At 35.7% G+C, this 24,773-nt stretch overlaps 2 protein-coding genes across 3 annotated transcripts in view; both read left to right on the forward strand.

The window, feature by feature from the left end:
• Window positions 1-274: 274 nt before the first annotated feature.
• On the forward strand, window positions 275-13,789 carry LOC129264986 (transmembrane protein 179-like). 2 transcript variants are annotated; one of them, XM_054902960.2, is made up of 5 exons: window positions 275-547; window positions 1,746-2,130; window positions 5,846-5,974; window positions 7,686-7,773; window positions 8,971-13,789. In XM_054902960.2, the coding sequence occupies exons 2-5, from the start codon at window positions 1,841-1,843 to the stop codon at window positions 9,121-9,123; spliced, it is 660 nt and encodes a 219-aa protein (XP_054758935.1). In that variant the 5' UTR covers window positions 275-547; window positions 1,746-1,840; the 3' UTR covers window positions 9,124-13,789. The 2 variants fall into 2 exon arrangements, with proteins under 2 accessions (XP_054758935.1, XP_063957965.1); XM_064101895.1 differs by lacking the exon at window positions 275-547 and adding an exon at window positions 680-818.
• Window positions 13,790-19,130: 5,341 nt separating this feature from the next.
• Window positions 19,131-24,773, forward strand: part of LOC129265540 (TOG array regulator of axonemal microtubules protein 1-like) — a 64,672-nt gene continuing 59,029 nt past the window's right edge. Inside the window, exon 1 of the mRNA XM_064101358.1 lies at window positions 19,131-21,104. Within this exon, the coding sequence (XP_063957428.1) occupies window positions 19,131-21,104 (1,974 nt within the window). The remainder of the gene's footprint in view (window positions 21,105-24,773) is intronic.

Consider the following 24,773-nt stretch of genomic DNA (forward strand, 5'->3'; position numbering starts at 1 on the left):
AGTCAATGCGAGCGCGAAGCGCGAGCGAAAATTTTATACTGTATAGACCCTATAGTGATATATTTAAAAAAATTATTTTTCAAGTCTTCCCCTCATCTTATTTTATTTACTCGTGTTTCTTCTTTATGTTTCTCCTTCTTTTTTCTCCTCTCTTTTCCCTTCTTTTTCTCTTTTTTCTTTCTTTCCCCCTCTTTTCTTTTTTTTGCTCCGCCAATCAATAGGGGGGCCCCTCGGCCCCTCGGCCCCCCTGGATCCGCCTATGACTATGAGTCTTATAAATACTAAGGTTTAGTGTACTTTGTCGACTTTGTACTGTATATATCCCGCTGAGCACTACCGTACCTAGATTTCGCTATAACTTGCGGTCGAAGATAGTAGATTACTTCAGTATATAATTCAGGGAGGCGTGTCACATGATCCGCGGTGCAGTGATTCCATGGACGATACTGTTGTGTTGGTCAAGTCATGAATTGTATTATTTTAATATAGCCTAGGTTCGACTAAATGTTATGCTGAGTAGGATTAGGACATCCACTCTGAGTCAAAGGTATGGCAAGCGATAATCAATCACACTTTACCATATTACTAGTAACAGCGGACCGTAACACTAACACTTTTAACAGCATGAACAGTGAGTTAGCTAGCGCTAACTGAAGTCAGAAACTCACCGAGTGAGAGTGAGAATAGAGTCGAGTGCAGTAATGAAGCGTAAAGTGCACTGCTTCAGTCTCACTCAGTGCTTGTGCTACCGCTACCTCAACGCGGACACCATTCTCACTGACACTACCTTCCTAAAATACTGGAAACTAGTTTAACGTGTAATGAGAATAAAACCACCTCGCAATGTAGTTCGCTTTGCCTAGTTAAACTGCATTTTATTTTTACTAGCATGACTCATGCCATGAGGACAGAACCGTTCTTATAATCTTAGCTTCGGGACGCGATCTTCGCACATTTTGAGCGCGCCACTCCACACACTGTAAGATGCCTATGCTGCAGTTTCGAATTTTGCACGAAACGTGTCGCCCCACTGAGAGCGTTCCCATAGCAACAATATCGCTATATGTGAAGTGATTTTCAAAAACCACTTTCGGGTGATCAAATAGGAACGCTAGCAAAGCGATCTTCCAAACTGGTTTCCAGTAAACTAGTTTTAGAAAGCGTATTGAGAACAGTGTCTTAGGCTCCATTCCACTTTACTACCGCTAAAATTACGTACGCTACAGGTGTAGCAGTAGTAAATTGCTGAAATGAAGCTGAACTTTAATTGAAAGTTCATCATTTTACAGCCCTTATATTTCACAGTACTATTAGGTTTATATAGGCCTAAAGGAACCAGATTTTTTTTAACCAGATCTACATATCTGACAACCTTGATATTAAAGAATTTTTCACAAAATAATTGTTTGCTGTAGTAGAGTAATATAACAACTACAGGTATGTATGTAGCTTCAAGAAGACCTCTATCTCTATTCTGCTGCAGTTCTGCTGAAGAAAGTTGAAGTACTAGTCACCCCCCTTAAAAACCATCCTTGGTATAATCATTGTAAAAAAAAAAAATGCTTCATATCATATGGCTGCCAGAATTACTGATTATCTTTGAAAATGTGAGAGAAGAATTATACAGTGATACCTCTCCATATTTTTACATGACTTTCACCTATCAAAGATGTATGTACACTGAAATTTTATCATGTTCAGCAGGTAAAGTAACAAAATACTTTATTTTTGTTTTACTCTTATAGAAATTCTCTGAGGATCCTCTCTTTATCCAGCTAGAGTACTAGGATAGGAGACAGGAGTCCTTTATTGCTGTTGGGAAACCTGATCGCTGAGCAGCATGGGCCTTGGTAACATCCTCCTCCTCTCCCAGATCACGGGGTACATCTTTGGGGCCATCTTCTCCCTCTTCACCTTTCCACCCATCGCTGTCAGTCAAGATCACTTTGATGATCATTGTATCCTATTCTCAACCGGCTATCTTAATACCACATTAGATAGATATGTGATAAATGAGTGGTCTCTCGGAACCCAATGCGGGTTTGCCATCTATGTAGGAATTCAGTTGATGGGGATATCACTGTGGCAGAGCATCCGTCTTTCCATCCATGCAGTCAATGGTACTGACAGGTAAGTGATAGATGCATTCATACTCTCTTAAAGTAGTTACCTATGGTCACAAATCATGAAATAGTATACAGTCACTTGTTTTTAGAATTGACAGGGCTCGACACTAGCGCCGGTCCGACGGTCCCAAACCGGTAAAAATCACTGTCGGGCCAGTAGATTTTCAGAAATAGCAAGATTTACTGGTCCGACATGACCAGTAAAAAATATCATTGTCGGGCCAGTAATTTTTCCAAAAATAGCAAGATTTATGGATCCGACATAAACAGTAATAAAAACCATTGTTGGGCCAGTAACTTTTCCAGAAATTGTCAAATTCGCTAGTCCAACATAAATATAAAAAATATTCCATGACTCAAATTGCAAACCATTTTCCTCCCGTTAAATTCTGGCATTCACACACAGAACACACACAGAATGAATCGCATGCAATTTTTAATAGGGTAACATACAGTGCATATGGCTAGCTAGCTCAGCCACACAGCCCACATGGTAGATTTTCTACTGGCTGCTCGAACGAAGCTTGGCTAACCTCTGGCAGAAATCTCTCACAGAACTGTAAAAATTCACATTCACACTAATGAAAAGCTCTTATAATGTCCATATTTCCTAAAAATTTGGGTAACTCTATCATTTGTAAGCAGTAAAAGGAGAAATTTTCACTTTTGCTTTAGTTCAAAGAGATCGGGTTTCGAGTGATATCGTCTGAATACATGCATGATAGCCCCACATATGCATTTGTGTGTGTGTTGATACACTTGGTTTCTTTCGTAGCTATATATCTTAATTGAGCCAAAAAGAAACTGATAATTTATTTATGATGATAGTTTTAGCTTTCTTCCTTTGTTTTCTTTCAATCTTTCTTTCCTTCTTTCTTTTCAATCTTTCTTTGTTTCTTTCTCTTCTTTAATTTTTTGTTACTGTCTTTTTTTTATTTTCCCTCTTTCTTTGTCTTTCGTTCTTTCATTCTTTCTGTCTTTCATTCTTTCTGTCCTTTTAATATTTTTCTCTATTTCTAATGCTTTTTCTTTCTTTTTTGATTTCCTTCTTTCTTTAATTCTTGAGTCCATCCATCCTATATTTATCTCTTCTTTCTTTCTTCTTTTCCTTCTTTCTTTTTCTCTTTCTTTCCTTAATTCTTTGTTACTTTCTTTGTTTCTTTCTTGGATCATTCCATCCATCCTTTCTTTACCCTTTGTTTTTATTTCTTCCTTCTTTCAGCCCTTTCTCTCTTTCATTCCTTCCTTTCTTCTTTCTGTCTTTTGTTCTTTCTTTTTCCCCTTTGTTCCATCTATCCTTTTACCTTTTCTTTCTTTCTTTTTTTACTGATTGCTTCCTTTCCTTCTGTCGTTCTTTCTTTCTTTGAAATTCGGTCTTTCTTTTTGTTCTTCCTTTCATCTATTCTTTTACATTTTTTTTTATATCGCTTCCTTCCTTCTTTATTTCTTTCCTTCATTCTTTTTTCCTTCTATCATTTTCCCTTTTCTTGATTTCTTCCTTCTTTTAATTCTTTCTTTCTGTTTTCCTTCTTTCCATCTCTCCTTTGACCCTTTCTTTCTTTTGTTTATTGCTTCTTTCCTTCTTTCTTTCATTACTTTGTCTTTTGTACTTTCTTTCTATATTGCTTGCTTCATTTCTTTCCTTCATTCCTTTTTTTCTTTTGTTCTTTCTTTCCTTCCTTTCCTTCTTTAGTTTTTTTTCCTTCACATTTTTTCTTTACCTTTTTCTTCCTTCGTTTCTTTTATTCTTTCTTTCTTTCTTTCTTTTTTCCTTCTTTCGATCTCTCCTTTTACCCTTTCTTTCTTGTTTTATTGCTTCTTTCCTTCTTTCTTTCCTTTTTTCATTACTTTCTGTCTTTTTTTTTCTTTCTTTATTGCTTGCTTCATTTCTTTCCTTCTTTTTTCTTTCTTTCCTTCCTTTTTTTTCTTTTGTTCTATCTTTCTTATTTTTGTTTTTTCTTTCCTTCCTTTCCTTCTTTCTTTCTTTAGTTCTTTCTTTTTTCCTTCCTTCACATCTATCCTTTCTTTACATTTGCTTTTTTCTTCCTTCCTTCCTTTCTTTTATTCTTTCTTCCTTTCTTTCTTTTTGTCTTTCATTCATTCCTTCATTTTTTTTTTGGGGGGGGGGGGTAACAAGAAAGGACAGCAAAATAAACTCACGCCTTTTTTTTCATGTTTTCTATATTTTTTGGGACCAGTAGATTTTAGGTTCGGACCAGTAAAAAATTGAAAAACTGGGTATCTACTGGTCCGACATGAATAGGTTGGACCAGTAGAAAAAAAGGGTTAGTGTGGAGCCCTGGAATTGAGAATATGAGATGTTGCAGGAATGATAACCAAGGATGTTTTTGTCTTTGTACAGTGTTGTGTGCAAGGCCAAGAAGGGTCTACATGAACTCAGAAAGACAGATACTCTTTTGATTTTGTCTTTGTAGACTGGCCACTTGCCCTCCATTTTCTTCTTCTTTTTTTGTTGTTGCTTTTCTGTGTTTCAGTGTAATAGAATTATATTGAAGGTCAGGAATTCCTTTCCTTGAATATTCTTAGGGCACAGTGTGTGTTCAGGCTAGAAAGCCAAGGACAAGGCCAGAGTCACATATTTTTCTTCGAGACTGGCCTCAAGGCCAAGGCCAGTCTTTAGGAGTACAGCACTGGTACTGTGTATACATGTAGGCCTACAGTGCGTCCCACAAAAAACGAAACTGAGATTTATCGATGATTTATTATAACTTAATCATAAATACAATAGACAAATGACCTACCATTGTAAAGCTTAGAATCTACTCTTTTATCTGAAATTACTTAGATTATTTTTCATTCACGCATGAGTGAGCAAGAACAATTTGAAGAGGGGATACCAAAAAGTCATTTGGCGGGCTGTATCTGGGTTTCAAAACGAAAACCACATTTTTACAAAGTTCAATATCTGCTCTTTAATTTGATACCTCAATTAAAGAAATGGTCAAGAAATAACAAAGTTCTGGTTATTTGAAATAAGGCTTGAATTTCAACAATTTCATAAAATGAAGAGGTTTTACAGGCTAGCGTTCAAACTCACTTGACACTCCGTTTTGTTGACGATCAGCCATGCATTAAGTATTTTGTTAACCATGCAATAGCTTCTGTGGGAAACCGGTGAAAACACGTTTATTTTATGAAATTATGGAAATACAAGCATTGTTTCGAGGGAACATAACTCTTTTACTTCTAGACCATTTTTTGTGATTAAGGTATCAAATAAAAGAGCAGATATTGAACTTTTGGGGCATGTGATTTTCTTTTTGAAATTCAGATACCCCCCGCCAAATGAGTTTTTGGGATCCTTTCTTCAAATTGTTTTTGCTCACTCATGCGTGAATAAGGAATAATCTAAGTAATATCAGATGAAAGAGGAGATTCTAAGCTTTACATTGATAGGTCATTTGTCTATTGTATTTATGATTAAGTTATGATAAATCATCGCTAAATCTCGGTTTTGTTTTTGTGGGACGCACTGTATATTAACAAACTGTGTTTGATGAAATATCATAACTATATCTGCATGAGTTAAACATTTTAATGATTAAAATATTATTGGTAAGCACATTCTTTTTGTTGTTGTTGTAATTATCCTGAGTAACATAAACCAATGTGTAGTGCACAGATCTTAAAGTGTCTTGTGTATCTTTTTTTTTTATACTTGCTTATACTATTTTATTTCTCTTCGATTTTTTCTTTAGTTCTTTCCTGATGACTTGTATTACTTTATTGGTAAACCTTCTGATGAATATCATGCTGCTGGCTTCAGCTATAACTGTCACAGATGGATACAAAGTGTGGTGTGCAGCTATTGAAAAAGCTAATCAAAGGTGAGTAATTAAAAATAAAAGATGATGTGTGGTAGCTTGAGTTCCCAGGCGCGGATCCAGGATGGGGCCAAGCCGGCCCAGGCCCCCCCCCCCCTATTTTTGGCAACCTCCAGAAAAAGTGTACTCTTTAACTTGATAGAACGATGAAAAAGAGAAAGAAAAGTAAGAAAGAGGTATTATACCCATGATGTGTTATTTACAGCCTCGTAACGGCCGGCCCGACCCAAAAGGAAACGAGAAAAAGGTGAGGGGAAGAATTGGAAAATAGAATTTATATACAAATTTTCGCTCGCGCTTTGCGCTCGAATTGCCTGTGTAATGAATCTCATTCAAGCGGATTAAATGGCACTTAATATATCCAGTTCTGAAATCAATTTGCTCACAATATTTTAGCTCGCGCATCAAGCTTTCATTATTTTGTTTGATTTACACAAATTGTTAATATATATATATAATTTCAGCTCACGCAGCGAGCTCGCATTGTTTGATTTGTGAGATACCTTTCCTCTTTGGAAATTCTTACCAAAATTTCTCAAAATGCCTCTTTATTATGTCAGTAAAAAATTTAGCTCGTGCTTCGTGCTCGCATTTAATTGTTTTAGACACAGCTTGTTCTTTGTTTAAATAAAAGCGCTTAGACTATCCAGTTTTCAGGTCGGAATATCAAAAATTTTGAGCTCGCGCTTCGCACTCTCATTATTTAATTGGTGATACTTGTATCCTCTTTATTAATCACTAAAAACAGTCCCAATTGAGTCCCTTTTCATGTTACTATATTAAAATTTCGGCTCGTGCTTTGCGCTCGTATTGTTTAGTTGGATACTTATCTTTGTTCATGATTATAAAAACTGCTCAGAATCTTCAGGTCTAAGGACATTAAAAATCAAAGAATTTGAGCTCGCGCTTCGCACTCGCATGTTATATTAAGACCATATGAGGTACCTTATCTTGTTTATAACAATAAAAACTAAAACTTCAGTCTTTTATAGTTAAGACTACCCCCTGAAAAGCCAACAAAAGAAAATCAGATTATAGCAGCCAGTAGAGAAAAATGTTGATGAAAATTTTTTTCGCCCCCCCCCCCTATTGGCGAAAGCTGGATCCGCCCCTGGTTCCCTATGTAGGTATGAAACTCTCCATATGTATTGAAAACTTATGAAACTTACCATTTTTCCTTCTTTTTAAGCGACTTAAAGAAAGTACAGGTAGTGTGCTTATTTATGGAATACGGGTATAGGCAAATGTGTAACCCCCCAAAAAAAAATCAGAGAAAGTTCAACTCAAATCCTGTTCTATATTTCAAAACTCTTTTGTAAATCTACATGAAGGGGAGTGTTTCATGAAGCAAATAGGTAATGAATTTCACTGACTAACTTGTTCTGAGCCAATCAGATGCAAGAATTTTATTAGCTTACCGGTATAACATTTGTAAGTAAAAATCAGTATTTGTTTCATGAAATGCTCCCAGGCCTGTTTTCTCCCTTTCTTTATGTATGTATGTATTACAATAGCAATTAATCGTCCAACTATGCTTCGAATAGCAGTCCATATATCTATGATATGAATTGTGTTTGAATTTAATTTAACCAAATAAAGTCATACATTGAAACTCATTAAGGGCTACTACATGTCATGTACATATTTAGAATTGTTATAAAAGTTGAATGTTAGATCAAGTAATGTGGTAACTTGCCCTTTATTTTCTTTACAGATGTGAATATGCTGGATATGCCAATAATTTCTTTTTTGATGAGAATATAAAGCCAGCTGGATTCAATCTTGACTGGGGCATAGCACAGGTAAGCTTGAACACATTTCAAATTACATTTGGATTTATGGCATACTTATTTCACATTTTCATACTTATTGAGCTTGAAAGTTTTGCTAAAGATTTAGTGTGTGATGTCAGATAATTGAAGAAGCAATTAGGATTAGGCATTGAAAGGTCCTCTGAAAATAATTTTCAAATTCATTCAAATTTTAAAGTTATTTTTCATCTGATTGCTCATACTTTACTGTAACTTATCAGTGGAATTATACCTAGGATTCTCTAGTACAGTCCGACCTCTCTTATCCGGACACGTTGGGACCAGCACCAATCCCGATAAGGGATTTATCCGGATCTGGGAGACCCAATATTAAATACACGCAGCTGTGCTGCTGGCTTCCTCCCCAGGCCAACGGCGGTAGCTACACTTTGTCTATTGTAGTGGGCGTACAGACAGTATTCACTGCAGTGTCACTGTCAGTGCAAATTATAGGCGGTATTTTTACGGAAATGAAATCGATCGATGGCCAAAACTGTTGGATAATTTACCTGCTAAAATGATTGAGGTATACTTTGAGCATACCTCGAAAGAAAGAGAACGACTCGATGAAACTAAGTTTTACAATTGGATCATCGCGGCGGGTATCGCAGCTTCGCAATGTCAGCCATTGTTACACTGACTGTAGGCTCAAACATGATACATGGCGCTGTCCGTATTGAGGCCTAACCTTAGCTAGCGAGACATGTGTTGTTTTCCGGGAAGCAAGAAGAGAAATGTGATGAAATGTTTGTGCTGCGCCCTGATTTACTGGAAATTATCATACCTAAGTTCTTTTGGTGATTTGGGTGAGATATTTTCATTAAAAATAATTTTGTTGTAGGTAGACTATATTGGAAAATATATATGTAATCAAAGTGAGTTTGCGTATAGGATTGAGTTTAGATTGAAATCTCATTTCCTCACGTACTAGATTGAATTAAAAAAAAAAATCTCGGCAAGTGTGCGTCCGGATAATAGAGAGATCCAGATAAGGGGAGGCCAGATAAGAGAGGTCGGACTGTACAGTTAATTCTTCTGAATCTAAGGGTGTGTGTGTGGGGGGGGGGGTGTCATACATTTACCCCCTTTCCCTCTCCCCTCTATGTCTCCTTTATCCCATCCATCTTGCTGCTCCTCCAGAATGTCACTGTTTATAACTTTGCTCAATTTCTCAATGTATACTTTCAGTTTGGTCTGTGGACATCATGGATATTGTACACCATACTTCTTATCTTCTCCTTGGTCAAACTGAGCAACCTTCACAAACAAGAGAACATCTTACGCAGTCTGACAAGAGAAAGACAAAGGTTACTCGGTCACTATGAGCAACCAGATTTGTAACACCTTTACATTCAACCACAGCAGAGGTTTGTTATATAGCCATTGTGCATTTTGAAGTGTAGTTCATATTGTTTTCTAGAAGATTAGCTTTATGAGTCAGGGTAGAGTCTACGCCCAGACCTTCCCAGGATGGTAATACTAAATTAAGTAGACCTTTCCAAAGAGGGTTGGCATATTTCCCACTTTCCGTCTTAATTTCTTGATGCCATCCGATATGAATTTTAGATTTCGGGTAAAAAGTTAATAGAAGAGATTGATTTGTATTTCCTGTCTAATTAAAAAAAGAAACATAAATTTGGGTGAGATACATGCCAATCATGTTCCCCAACAGACCTATCATATTTAAAAATTGAATTTGCATTGTGGCTCGAAGGGTTTATTTTTTTTATTAAGAGGACCATTTTAGAATCGAGGTAGAGACTAAGCTCAGACCCTCCCTAGAGGATAATGTTAGACATACCTTTTATCTATAGACTTTATTTAGAAGGTCAAGTTCAAGGCTGTGGACTCTTAAGTGGTCTTGACTTCTCTGTTAGAATACCCAGTTGCCATCATCTTTTAAATTGCACTTGAATTTATGTATTATCAGATGCATCTGTTTTACATACATATAGACTATATCTAAGTTTAAATCTCATTTTACACAATATTCAATTGTTTTTATATTTTGTTTTTAGTCAATGTACTTGCCTTCCATTTATCAAAATCTGAAGTAGATGGTTACATTTTGGAATTAGCAATGGCAACTACAGAACATTTCTTACAAACTTGTGTATTAATGTTTCTGATAATGTTTTAAAAAATCAATCTTCTTTTCTTTATGAAAAAATCTATATAACGCAAGGAAATCAGTGAGCAAAATAACCTCTTGATTTCAGTTGCTCTTTGAACATTGATATCTGTATATGGCTTAGAAATGATAGTGAAGAATTTCTCTTTATTCAAGGCTACATATTTTTATATGGATGTATCATGCAGGCTTCATGTGCCTTTTTTTATCTGAATGCTTTTTTTCAGAAAATAAGAGAATATTGGATCATTATGAGCAAATTTGCATCAATTAAATTTAACCTAGACAGAGGGTACAAAATGATGCAATTAAGCATATCATCTTTCATTTCAAGTTCAGTGTTGAAAGCTGGGTTTGTCAAGTATTAGCGCTTTGTAACTTTTGAAAGAAAAACGCTTTATAAGAAATAATTATTATTATTGTTGGTATTTGGGGTGTAGGCAGTATCTGCAGCAAACAAACGAGAAAAAAAGGATGTACACAGGGTGGGTAAAAAAAAAAATGAGTAGATATATAGGCAAGAAAAATCTGTGGATAATTCTTGTAACACCAGCCACAATGCCACAGTTGTGAATGCCAATGCCTATACAGTGTAGTGCCAGATAGCTTTCCATTAGTATATAAATAAAATACAAAATCAACTACACCATTAATATTTTAGGGTGGTATTACTTTTGTTACGGTCATGTTAGTGTTATACTATCTGTGATGGTATAAGGAATGTCCCTGGGGAGAGAGATCTGGTAATGAAAATATTTTTTGAATATATTTCTATTCACCATGGTGATGAGGAGTAGAATTTTCTGTCAAAATTTCAATTAAGAAATTGCTCATTTGAATTGCACAGATGTGTTTCTCTGAGAATTTTGATATTCAATAATTTTGAATTCAAGATTTAAGAATCTGCTTTTGGTGACTTATGTAATTTTGTATTATAATAGTGAATCAATGAACTCCAACCATACTAAGTTTTGATTAAGTTTTGATAGGTGTGTTGGTATGTACATGTAACTCATGTAGTATTTTGTCATTTCATTTTTTAAAATCATGGTTGACCTCTCAGCTCAAACCCACAATAGGTCACATGGCAAGATTCTCTGTAATCAATCAAAACTAGTCACTTGGATTCATACAACAAAAACTGTGTGATCTAAAACAAATTGTTGTCTCCATGCTTTACAAAATAATAAAATCATGAAATTTGATTAATATAGTTTTTTCGGACTGCTGGGAGTTTCAACACGTGTTCTTGATGCTTTTCATTGTACCCCTGCATTTTGTTAATTGTTATCTGTTTGAATTTGCGATTTTTTAAATGTTACATGTATTTCTATTCTGTCATGTATTGTATGTTTTTTAATTGTAACTAATGGTTCAGAGAACGTTTTTATGCCATATATTTTTATTTAAAAAAAATTATTTTCATTTTTCAGTGATACATGTTGTATTTTTAGAATATGATTTTACTTTTAATACATTTTCAATTGTATGTTTGAATTATCTGTCTCCAAATTAGAAAATAAGTTTTGGAAGGCAGGAAATATATATGTACCTGTACCATCAAATTCCAGTACTCATTTTTCTGAGTTAAGAAAAGTCAGACTCACTGGGAGCCTAAAAATGAGAAAATAATAATTTGCAACATGTTGGAAACCTGGTGGGTGTTTCATAAAGCATGACTTTACGCACGACTGGAACATGTTCTTAGGTCATAAATAAATTCCACAGGGATATCACATAGCACAAGAAAGGATCACCAGTCATGCGTAAAGTCATTCGTAACTTACGAACAGCTTTATGAAACACACACCTGCTGTAATTTGAAGCTTGCAGGACTCCAACACTACAGTTACACCAAACTGATCTGTAAGAATGAAGAACTTGCCTGGTTTCCTGCCAACTGTCAAAATAATATGAATTCAAATACTAATTACACCAGCGTGACTCCTCACTAGGATGTGTGGCAGAATCAGTGTGTGTAGCGTCACACGCAAATGAAGCAGACATGACTACTGGGTGTATAACAAAAGGAACCCAACTTCAATGTATTTTTCTGCAAAAAAATATTAAATAAAATCAGTTATAGTGAAATTCATATCTCATTAAACTGTATCTTATTAGCACTCGAATTGTACTTTGATCATGTTTCTAGGACCATGCATCAATGAATAGCGTTAATTTGAAAAGAGTGTTCAGAAATGCTTTTGGTTCACTTTTATATTCATGAACAATTGAAATTGAAAGGAATGAGGACCTTATCACAGAGCAAATTCATTATTCCGTTGAGAAAAGACACAATCACAATCTGCATTTTCAATGTGCAGTGGAAGTGAACCACCTGCTCTTTTGCACCATTTTAAATGGTGTTTAGTGAAGCTTGGTCATATGAATCTAATGTAATTTGGATATCTTTGGCATGCTAACGAGTCATAACATTTAAGTAATCCAATATGTATGTTTTTCCAATTATTAATTTGATAATTTTCTCACAACAATCATGAAAGATAGATTTCCTTTATATTGATAAATCTGTATTGGCGTTGCACCACGTTCAAGTTGCTGTGTATTTTTAGGTTAAAAAATATTTCTAATAAACGTTTAGGTAAATGTTGATACTGATCTCCCAGCTTACTACCAGTGGAAAGTTATTACTTGTGACACTTATCAATTTACATTGTATCAGATTTTAAGGCTAAAGTAGTATAAAAAAGGTTGGAAACATTTGTCTTGCCCACTTTATGGACATAAAATCATACTATTGTAGTTTTAATCACTATTTTTTGTTGTTGGGGGGGGGGGGGGAGGATGGTTCATTTCTCTGTTTCATATTGATATCTGAAGAGTTATTGATATATATTGAATAAGAGTTTATTTACGGCTAATTAAGTTTTAATACTACGAGCAATTCCATAATTTGAATGAGCACATATATACCATTGCACTGATTGTTTTACACGGTTAATATCCATTGTTTACATCCAATACCATCTTTTCACAACAGTACTTACAACATAGCTGATCTATTTTGATTAAGTCTTGTCTAACTCTAATCAGTGGAAGTTTAAAATTTAGAAACAAACTTGATATGTATGGCTGATGATACATATATGTTTTGTATGATTTTTAAAACATTAATAATGTATTACTTTTTGCTAATGAAGTAAGATAATATATACATGTATGGTTGTCATGTTTGGCTGAATTTATATTGTATGAGTAAGTAATTACACAAATAAGTAAAAAAAAGTAATTGGATTATGAAATTTATATATTTCAGTCCACGATTCCATTGTTGCAGTTAAATAAGTCACATATTTTATGCAATGGAAAAGAATCATATAGAGTTGAGTGTTCTATAATTTTCTTTAATTGTGCAATCATAACTCAATAAACCTCCTTGTAGCAAATGTGTTTTTTAGGAATCATCTTAAAGCAGATAAATATAAGATGGAAAAAGTTATCAAATTACTCCGTCATTATGATTAATCAATTTATGAAATTACAATGTGACATGCTTTTAATCATGGCCATATGCAAACAAAAACATCTAAACATAAAGGAGATGAATGCAAGAGCGATATTTTTTTATTAATAAATGATGCTATTTACCTTTGAATTTAAGATACTCGGCAGTGCATTATCTTTTCTACTTACAATGAAAAATAATCAGTTGTACTTATCAGTAATTGCTTTATGATGGTACTATACTTATGCTTCTTTATAATCATGACCTTGCTGAAAATACATTTACTGTTATTAGGTAGATGTGTAACTTGTCCCTGGCTGAATAGGTTACTACTTTGCTACTCAGTTCTATTGAAATACATTTTATTACTTCTGTATCATATATTTCTAATAAATTTTCTATAAACTTTAGATAGATAAGTATTTTTCATCAGTGTTGTTATTAACCGCTGTGTCAAATTTGTATATTTCAATTATTTTAATCATCCATTATTAAAGGGGAATCCAGCCTTGGCCATAAAATGCTGTGTGGGGAAGGAGAAAAATAAATGAAACAGAATGGTGAAACTTTGAAAGAAATCGGACAAGCAATACGAAAGTTATAGCTGCTTTCAAATTGAGATCACTAATACTATGTAGATTTCAAATTGGCAATTGGGTAAGTAAATTATGACAAGGGGCAAGGACAACTTTCCCATAGGCCATGTACTTTATTATCAGGGATGTGTGGTTTTCTCCTAAGTACCCATTCCCCTGGGGCAGTAATCCAAATATAACCCGTGTAGTATATTGTTTTATGTCCTCATGAAAGAAAAATATAATTTGAAATAAAACTTTTGGGAAAAATGACATTTTAGCCATAATATGTATTGGAGTACAAGAAAGAGTAGTCCTTGCCTTACATTACTATGACATCCCATATGCGGCCAATTTGAAGTCTCCATGGGTATAGTGATTACCAATATTTACAACTTTTAAAAATTCATAACTTTCTTATTGTTTGTCCGATATTGTTCAAACTTTCACCTATCAACTTGTCTGATTTTTCTTTTCCTTATAAAAACAAGTTTTTATTTGGGTTGGATTCCCCTTTAAGTGCAGTTTTCTGTTTATCTTGCTACCATTTTCACAGTGTCCAAAGCTACCTTATCAATCAAAAGTCAAATTATTATTATATATATATATATATATATATATATATATATATTGCAATAGACTCTAAAATGTCTTACTGGATTCCATAAATACTGTACTATCATAGATTCATAACTCAAACCAAAATAGCCACAAAATAAATGCTAATTTTATTTTTACATCCATACAAAAATATTTAAAAAATTTTGTTGAAAATCGGCTTTCATTTTGAGTTTTGAAAAACATCTTTTTTCTTTCGATGTACTGACCTGAAAATATGAAATATTCTGTCAAAAGATTTACATGTACATATAATATACTATCTAAATACTTACTATTTTTTGTCTTTTATCTCAGGAAAGATATATTTTGAGAGGATTTACTCATCTTAAAATCATTGAAAATGTTTGAGTATTAACAGTGGCGTAGCTAGGATTTTTTTCCTGGGGGGGGGGCACTGAGGGGTCCTTGCTTTTTCAGGGGGGGGGGCACCATTTTTTCCGGTGTGTGTGTATGTGTCACAAGGGCGGATCTGACTTTCGCCAATAGGGGACGGGGCCCGAGATTATCTTCACTTATATTTTCCCCGATCAGTCACTTCTCAGTTTTATTCTTATAAAACAACACAATCATGAAATAATCTCATAAGCCTTATAAAAAGCGCAAAGTGCGAGCGATTTTTTTTTTACTTTCATGTATTTTGTCCTGAAAATTTAATATTCTGGGGAATGTTATGTGTGATCCTGAACAAGATTCGTATGTAACTAGATGGTTACTGCGAACGCCAAGCGTGAGCAGAAATTTTTATTAACTATTCTAGCATTATCGAAAAGGGACCTGTTAAGGAAGACGGTATATATTTCAATAATGCGAGCGCGAAGCGCGAGCAAATTTTTTTGACATTCCGACCTAAAAAAAAATGGTCATTCTAAGCACTTTTTGTATTAATAAATGGGATAGGTATGTAACTAAACAATTGATGCGAGCGCGAAGCGCGAGAGGAAGAAAATTGAGATTTTAGACCTAAAAGCGGGACACTCTATTCATATTTTGTAAATCATATCAAATAGGATATAGTTAATTGGGTATCATTAATAATGCGATCGTGAAGCGTGAGCAGACAATTATTGATATTCTGATGTGAAACTGGATACTTTAAGTACATTTTAAATAAAGAACATGCAGGCTATCGCGCATGTTTTAGATTTAGACCTAGAATCTGGGCATTCTGAATACATTTGTTTAATGGAACATTATGGAATACACGTAGCCGGGACACGTAAACAATATGAACTTAGCAAATCAAACAATGTGACCACGCTGCGTGAGCTTAAAATGCTGATATGTAGACCATAAAACGGACATTTTACAGAGCACTTAAATTTATAAATGAAAAAAAAATAATGAAAGCTCGATGTCCGAGCTAAAATATGTTTTGTATATTGACTTCAAAACTTGCTCCATATCAGCCTATTGAGCAAGATATGAATCTCATCGAACAGGCAATTCTGGCGCGAAGCGCAAGCAAAAATTTTATATAGTAACATGAAGGATTTGTGGGGTTTTTTTGCAAGTCTTCCCCTCACATTATTACGTTCACTCGTCTTCCTCCTCTTATTTTCCTCTTCTTTTTTCTTCTGTCTTTCTTCTTCTTTTCCTTTTTTCTTTTCTTCTTTCTCCCTTTTTTTTTGCTCTGCCATTTTTTTTCAGGGGGGGCACACCAAATCTCAGGGGGGCACGTGCCCCCCAGGCCCCCCGTAGCTACGCCAATGAGTATTAATACAAAATGTATATTTGAAGATTATGTATGAAAACTCAATGTTTCAAGAACCAACATGCATAATAGTCTAATGTATTATCTGAAAGACATTGGAAGAAATATTCCTTCACATTGTCCTATAAAAGAAACAATATTGATAACTACCAACTCTACCACTTAACGAGACACATTTTTCATAATTTAGTAACAACAGTTTTTGAATTGTTATAGGCATATTAATTAGATTTTAAAAATGTTTCAATGCTTCACTGCATACCCATCAGGATCAAGGTGTTAAGTGTTGGCACATTTCCGTTTGTCAACAGCTATTATATTTCCATTAAATATCAATAGTCCCCATACAAAACGATAACTGTTTATCAATTGTATTTAAAAATATTTTTAACTGGAAGATTGTCACTCACTAGTACGAGGTTAGTATGCTTTATTATTGTTAGAGATTGTTGGAATTTGGATTTATGAATGTTCGATTTTCACATTCCACCAATTAAATTTGATGTAATACATACAATCTAATAGAATTTTGGGTCGGGGAGGGTCTCCGAGAGGCATGTGTCCACCTTTTAACCCAAAGTTGTACATATGTTTTTGACTTCTGAAACAGAAAATATACAAACACAAATAATATAAACCTTAAAACTAATGAGGTCAGCATAATCCAACAAACATTGTTAGAGGGCAGCTAGGGCGTTACTACAGGGGGCAGGGCACTAGCGTACCTACGGGGGGGGGGCAGAGGGGGCAGTCTGCCCCCCCTGACGAGCCACAACCCATGCAAAGGACGTATCCCTGCCCCCCTGACGAGCTTGAAGACCTTTATTGCCCCCCCTGACGAGCTTGAAGACCCTTTTTTTTTTTGCTTGTTTTTTTTCTGTTACGAAATCCTTCATTTGTGATTGAAGACCTTTTTTTTTTTTTTTTTTGCTTGTCAAATTTTTTGGCGGACGGTTCCCCCCCCCCCCCTGTGAAAAATCCCAGGTACGCCACTGGGGCAGGGGTGACCAACCCCGTGATTTTATCAAATCATGAAAAATTCGAAAAAAGAAGGTGAAAAAGAGAAAATGTAGGTGAAAAGGAAAAAAAAGAAGGTGAAAAGGGGAAAAATGTGAATAAAGAAGAGAGGTCTTGGTCTGTTGGTCATGTTATTTAATCAAGCAAAAATAAAGTCACTGCAGTGGTCTTCCCCCTACAGCCTGACGCCAAGACAGAAGTCCTTGGAGAGCCTATGAGATCAAAAGATGATCATGATTAGGCATACTTGTCCATTGGCTCTATTCGGAAGTCACTGAAAAGTAAGAGATGTTCTTTTTTAGTTGATATATTATTTAAGTTCCAGTGAATAATATATACAAACGGCAAACATAAATAAATTGCAATCATGAACTTACAGTTAAGATCAGTCAAGTTATATGCCAGCAAAAGCAAAGAACAACAGATAATTTATATAAATGTGTAATTATCGTTTACAGGTATAGGACTATATAATATAGAATCACTTCACTTGGTTATAAATGGTTCTTTCTCACTATATTCTTTCACCGAAAGAAATAAAGAAATTTAAAAAAGAAAGAAACAAGCATGATGTCCTGTAGGCCTTATAGAATTGCAATTACTGTGCCCCGGTTCTGTGCCATTATTCTAACAATTTCTAAGAGAACTTTTGACAATATGATAAAACTACTATAAAATTTTCTCCTGTGCTCCTCTTTTTTCATACCCCCACCCTCTCCTATAAATCCCAGCTCTTCACCCCCCGGCCCCCCGGCCGTAGAAATGCCACTGCCTGAAATAACTTGTGATTAGTGATTAACTGACAAACAATCTCAATTAGGTTTTTATGGAAATGAAGTGATTTCTTGAAAGAGTGACACTGTGCAAGAATGGCTCAAACTTCTGAGGGAACCTGTTACCTGTAATGAAAGATGACATAATTTTTGTTGTTGTTGTTGTTAAAGGGGAATGAAACCTTTGGAACAATTAGGCTTGTGTCGAAACAGAAAAATCAAAGAATAAGAACAAAGAAAGTTTGAGAAATATCGGACAAATAATGAGAAAGTTATAAGCATTTGAATATTGCAATCATTAATGATATGGAAATCCTCCTATTGGCAATGCGACAAGGATGTGTGATGTCACATGTGAACAACTTTCCCTTTGATGGACTATAAAATACCCCCAAAATGTGTCTTTTTGCTTTTTCTTATGGTGATACAAACTATTTCTCCATGATGTATTCTTTAAAAATCTGTATCACATGCCCTCCTATAGAAAGAACACATGATCTATATACTGATATATGTGATAAAAGAGGCAGTTTAGGAGAGTTGTTCACAAGTGACATCACACATCTTTGTCGCATCGCCAATATGAGGATCTCCATAGCATTATTAGTGTCACAATATTCAAATGCTCATAACTTTTTCACTATTTGTCCGATTTTTCTCAAACTTTCGTTGGTCTGTTTCTTTGATTTTTCTGTTTTCACCGTAAGCTATCTTGTTCCAAAGGTTTCATTCTGCTTAAAAGATCGACACTGAGAACCCACAACCCATTCTGAAAGAGAAAAATGATAGCGCCACCTTTCGGTTTAAAGCATTATAATATTTAGTCACGTGATAAAGCCCTATTCATCGCCATTTTTCGATTGCCATGTAAATTTCTGAATGTTTACGGTCTGCAAGCCGCCAACTCCAACCAAGGTTTTGCTTCGGCCAGGACTCAACAGTTCTCAAGACAAAATGTAGTGACATTGCAAGTATCATGCGTTCCTATCATTTAAGTACTGTAATGAATATTACATGAGAAAACGAAAATTAATGCAAGTTTTGGACTGCTTCGATGGCCGGAACGGTTGCCAAGTTGCCAGTATACAACTTCGGGCAAGGCGAGCACCGCACGGTAATGAATGGGAGCGATGCGGACGAGTCCGGTGAGCGTGAGCGAAAGATGGAAGATGAGGATCTTTTCAGACAGTTACAAGATAGCAGCTATGTCAAACATAGAGAACATATTCTTGATGAACTTGTTGCAAAGGTTAGGAGGAATGGAGGTAAAGTTCCATTTAAGAATCCTCGTGCACTTTTTAAAGGCCTTGCACTTGTGTTGCGAGATGAGGAAACAAAACTGCGACTCAAGTGCATTCAGTTTATCATGGACTTGGTCCCAATTCTCAAGCAAGAGCTTGATGCCTGCATGATGCTCATCATCCCCAATCTTATATCAAGCTTTAGTGATGCAAAAGTGTCAATGCGGAAGGCTGCTGTTCAGACGCTGCATATGTACATGAAGCACACCACGAACATTGAGCCAATCTTCAACTCAATTGTGAATTATGGATTAGAAAATGAAGACCCCAAAATCAGAGCAGAGACTGCAGTTTCACTTCCTGTCCTATTGACAGGGGAATTTGCAAACACAGACTTGTCGATTGTTACATGTGCTCTGGCAAGGAAATTCACTGATGACACTGATTTGATGGCAACTGCAGGTGTATCTTTGGACAGAATCTGTTCTTTAGTTGGTGAAGCAACATTTAACTCTTACATAGACAGCTTGCCAGCAAGAATCAAAAGTGGTTATTGCAAAAGAACAGGGAGACCTGATCCCAGTCCAAGTGTCCCCTCAGAAGGATATTCAGCAACAGGATCTTTGGACTGGAACTCCAACCGAACAACAGAACCTAAATCTGTCCCTGACGATGAGCGCAGATCGAGGTCAAAGCCAAATACTGAACTACAATTTGGTATCGTTCCCCAAGATGTACTTGATCAGCTGTCTGATCAAGAACACTGGACCGAGAGAGCATCAGGGGTACAGGAGCTGAAAGAAATAGTTGTAGAACTCCAGGATATATCAGAGCTTACACCTCACATGATCAACTTTATTAGTTTTCTGTGCAACTTACTTGATGACTCTAACTTCAAAGTTAGCTTTCATACCTTGGAAATATTTCAAGAATTGGTTCAGAAATTCAACCAAAAAGTAAAGCCATTCATTCGACACATAGTTAATGCTCTTTCAAAACGCTTTGGAGACAACAAGACAGTTATTAGACAAGCCAACATGAAAGTGATGATGCAGCTCATGCAAAGTGTAGGCCCCAAACAGGTAGTGCATGTTGTATCAGAACTAAAGAACCAGCGAAAATCTGGGGTACGTGAGGAAGCTCTAAACATCGTGATTGCAGCTCTTTTGACATTTCCTAGTTATGACTTTGACCTGCCAAACATTTGCCGAACTCTGTCGCAATGTCTAAGTGATCAGAAGAGAAGGGTAAGGCAAGCGACACTAGAATTGTTTGCAGTCTTGGCACAAGCAATGGGCCCAACAAGAATAGGTCCTCTCATTGATGCTGTAGATCAGATTGAATTAAAAACCTCAGAAGAAGGCGTCATGAAAGCAGTCCAGGCAAGACTAGCCAGGAGACAATTACCAAGATTAAATGAGGATGGGCTCGTGGAATATGCATCTCAGACACCATCGTCAGCAGCAGCTGCAGGTAGGACAGCATCATCAGCTGGTCATGACACTGAATGGATCTTGAAAGCTACCAGGAACTCGAGTGCAAAAGAGCGAGCTTACACAGATCCTGGAATAGAGCTTTCTCAGCCATCCCCAACAAGAGCTAAGATACCTATGGGAAATGTTGGCAACCCTGATTCACAACCTCCCAAAAGGTTTCTGAGTGCAGGGAGAGGTCGCTCTAAACTACCTTGGGAAGAAGTAAGAGATGCTAGGGTTGCTGAGGACATGGAAGATGGACAAAACACAACAGGCCATGGCAGAGTGCAAATCAACAGTGCTCCAACTCAGGTATATTATTCTAACATTGGCTTTTGATATCAGAAGTTAGTTATTCTACTCTATGGAAAAAAAATAAACTGGTGCTGGGGGTGATTTTGCCCTCAAAATGCTCAAAGGAGCCCTGGAAAATATCAATTTATTGCAGTGTTAAATCTTATCCAGTATTGCAGATTTAGGCATTAAATTGTGAAAAGTAGCCCCAGAAAATTACTATTATTATTATTTTTTGCCTGGCAGTTGTACTCTAGATATTGCAGACTGACATTTGACAATAATACATGCATTTAAAGTGATATGCTACTGTTTGATTTTGATAGGTTTTCATTCAGAGATGTAAACAAATACATGTATAGGCATACATGTATGTCTTAGGAAGAATTTTAAGGTTTACAGATTTTGTACCAGATATTCTACATAACTAGATACTTTGAAATATTAAAGTTTGACCATTTAATAAAGAATAATAATTTTGGGCCAATTTTCACTACCTTTCAACCACCTAAAATATTTGAATTACACTGCCTTTTACAGGAGACATCAAGTTTGCACCAAAAGTTGGCTACTTGTATGCCTTTTTCGTAGTTTTTAATAACACTAATCAAAGCATGTCTTTTTTTCTGTAGGGACATCTTCAAGTCTTATAAATACATCAGTAGCTATTTTACTATTTCAGTCACTTTAGTTTTCGCATTTATTTGAAGTTAGCCTGACCACATTTCATATAAGAAACACCCTCAAAATGTCTCACACAGGCCACAAAAAATGCATGAATATTTTAGAATTTTGGTTAGCCTAAAATGTAGAACATTTAGTATGATTTGTTGATAAAAAGTAAGGAGCATCTATATGTAGGGTCCTTCAAAGTCAAGTCGACCCCAGAAAAATGTTGCTTTGAATCAAACAAGAATAACACTGAAAATTTCATCAAAATAATGACCAATGGATATGACATGAGAAAGTTTATGAATTTTTTTCAGAATTAATTTTTTTTCTTCACAAAATAGTTACATGTATTGTTCAACTCATTGGCATGCAAATGAGAGAGACAGTGATGTCCTCCACTCAATATTTCTTTTTTTTCTATTGTTTGAATGTATGATATTTATTTTTTTTACAGATTTGACAATAATTACCAAATTGACTGAACTGCTTAATGTTAAAACAATTCTATTTTCTCATGTTCAGGGGAAATGAAACTTTGTTTCACATGGCAATGAGGAGACAATTTAAATATTTCATAATTCATAAAATGAAATACGAAAGAAATAGTGAGTGGATGATGTCATCAGTCCCCTCATTTGAATGCTGACCAGGATATGTAACCTAATGTTATAACCCGCAAGTGAAAACCCGAACCGTACCGTCCCGTATAATCCAATAATTTGCAAGCGGGACCCGCTGACCCGCCGGGTTTCAACCCGCAAGTCAATTTATCTTTGAAAAATGAAAATATTATTTCTGCAATCCCCACACTATACAGGCTCAAATAAGGAAAATATATGCCAACTACTAACCTAGCCTAGAGTGAATTTACTTACAATTTGCAAATTCGCCTTTTATTCCGGAGAGAAAATGTTTTTTGGGGTGACTTTGTACCACGAAATGGGTCTGCTCTGATCTCGAAATTGAAAGCATTACGCAGTTAACTCCTCTGATTGGAGCCACAGCTCAGCGCGCGTAGCTAGCCCAGGCTGCCCAGCAAAGATCGGCAATGTTGTTTTTCAGTCCAGGTCGGTTGACACGGCGACTCACAACAATCATAATTACAATATTCAATTCTATGGGACCTCGTCTATAAAGTAATCAAAATTGAAATAAATACCAGGATAATGATACAGTCAATTTTTTCTTGTATATCTCCATATTATTTCCTTCTGTTTTTGTATTTCTTCCAATTTTTTGTTAACTAATACAAACGTGTATGAGGGCGCCCATGAACTTACGTAAACAGCCCGTGTTACTAGCTAGCTTAGCTAGCTAGGCTTTTATTTATTTTTTATCTCTCTCAATCGATTGGTCAAGAGAGAGGTATTTGCAAGAAACTTGCAATCCATTGCAATCCAATTTTACATCTTCAGAAATCTTAAAGACTTTCAATCAATTGTACATCGGAAAAATTAAGAGATCTGGGCATTCAGGGTGCGGGGGCTTCAGTTTTCATCAGAAAATGTATGAAATAACGAAAAGGAGGGTTAGTTAGCCACTATAGACCAGCTTAGCATGTCTTCAAAAAAGGGCAGCTAACACTCTGACCTGACGGCACGCTCTATCAGGTCATGACCTAATTTGGTAATCCAATCAGCAAACAACTGTCTCACTGCTGTGCACTGCAAATCCCTCGAGCTCAAACAGCGAGCATTGCCGTGGAAACAGGCTCGACTCGCCCCACTCCAAGTCATAAAACGTTTCTTTCTCTGCCACGTGGCCCAACACTCGCTCCTTGCCAGACATGATTACGCAATGTATTCTGGCTTCTGTTTACATTCTCCGAACACATCCCCTCCCCTCTCTCTCTATCTCTCTCTCCCCCTCTCCCAGTCGTAAAACATTCCTTTCTCTGACCATGGACCTATTACGAAATAGGTCCATGCTCTGACTGCGCATCACTGGCGCTCCTTTGAAAGAGCAACTCGATGTATTATGTCGAACTGTCTCAGTCCTGTTCACTGTTCACAAGACAAAAATACGCCGGCATTTTTTAAAAGGAAATATCTAAGTCTCTGAAAGAATCCGCCACGTAAGAAGCACATGATCCTAACTCAATTTTCATTGTTAATGTTTTTATTTATGCGTCGTTACTTCTCCCTTTTTTTCGTATGACGGTCTGCGGGTTTGAGAATGAACTCGGCATACCGGCAGGTTAACCCGTACCGCAACGGGTGCGGGTTACAACATTATTGTAACCAGTTGTTTAGTGAAATTAAGTGAAACTTTAAAATGTCCCAAGTTTCTTATTTTACATCCGATTTTGGTGAAATTTTCACTGTTATGTCCTTTAATCATACCGGCAAAGAAGATAAACTCTATCATGAAAAAAAAAAAAAACTGAAAAGATAGCTTCTGAAACTGGGCATGCTGTTAGAACATGGATCTACATGTATAATCAACCCCTGAAAAGTTTCATACCTCTACTTCATATACATGTACTTCAACATCAACATATAATTTGCATGTTTTTCTAAATTTTGTTGCTATGTACATGTATGATACACGTACACAAGTCAATGGGAAAATCATTGTTTTGTATTGCATGCACCAATATTCTTTTACATTTAAATGTCCTTTGTTTTCAAGTTGTATGGGATGTACAATGTACATACTGTACAGTACATGTATCTGCCCATTTTTGTTCTGTTTGGATGAAATTTGGCACATTTTACCGTAGAACATGATTTAACATCATGATATTTGGCTGAATATTGAGTCCAAAATGACACTTTTTACAACTGTGATATATTGAAAGCAGAAACAAATATTCTAAATTGCTCAATAAAATTGAGGCAAAAAATTGCCTTAACTTTTTCAAGTACCGTATTTATAAGTTTGGCAGTTATAAGTAAAATTTACTTATTTTCTTTGCATCCATTTTACTCAAGTAAATCAAGTTACAACAACTTAATCCAATTCAGTAAAACAATCTTTGAAAAAAAAAGAGAAAAAAATGGGGGACTTGACTTT

Source organism: Lytechinus pictus, chromosome 7 (genome assembly GCF_037042905.1).
Source record: "Lytechinus pictus isolate F3 Inbred chromosome 7, Lp3.0, whole genome shotgun sequence".
Lineage (NCBI taxonomy): Eukaryota > Metazoa > Echinodermata > Echinoidea > Temnopleuroida > Toxopneustidae > Lytechinus > Lytechinus pictus.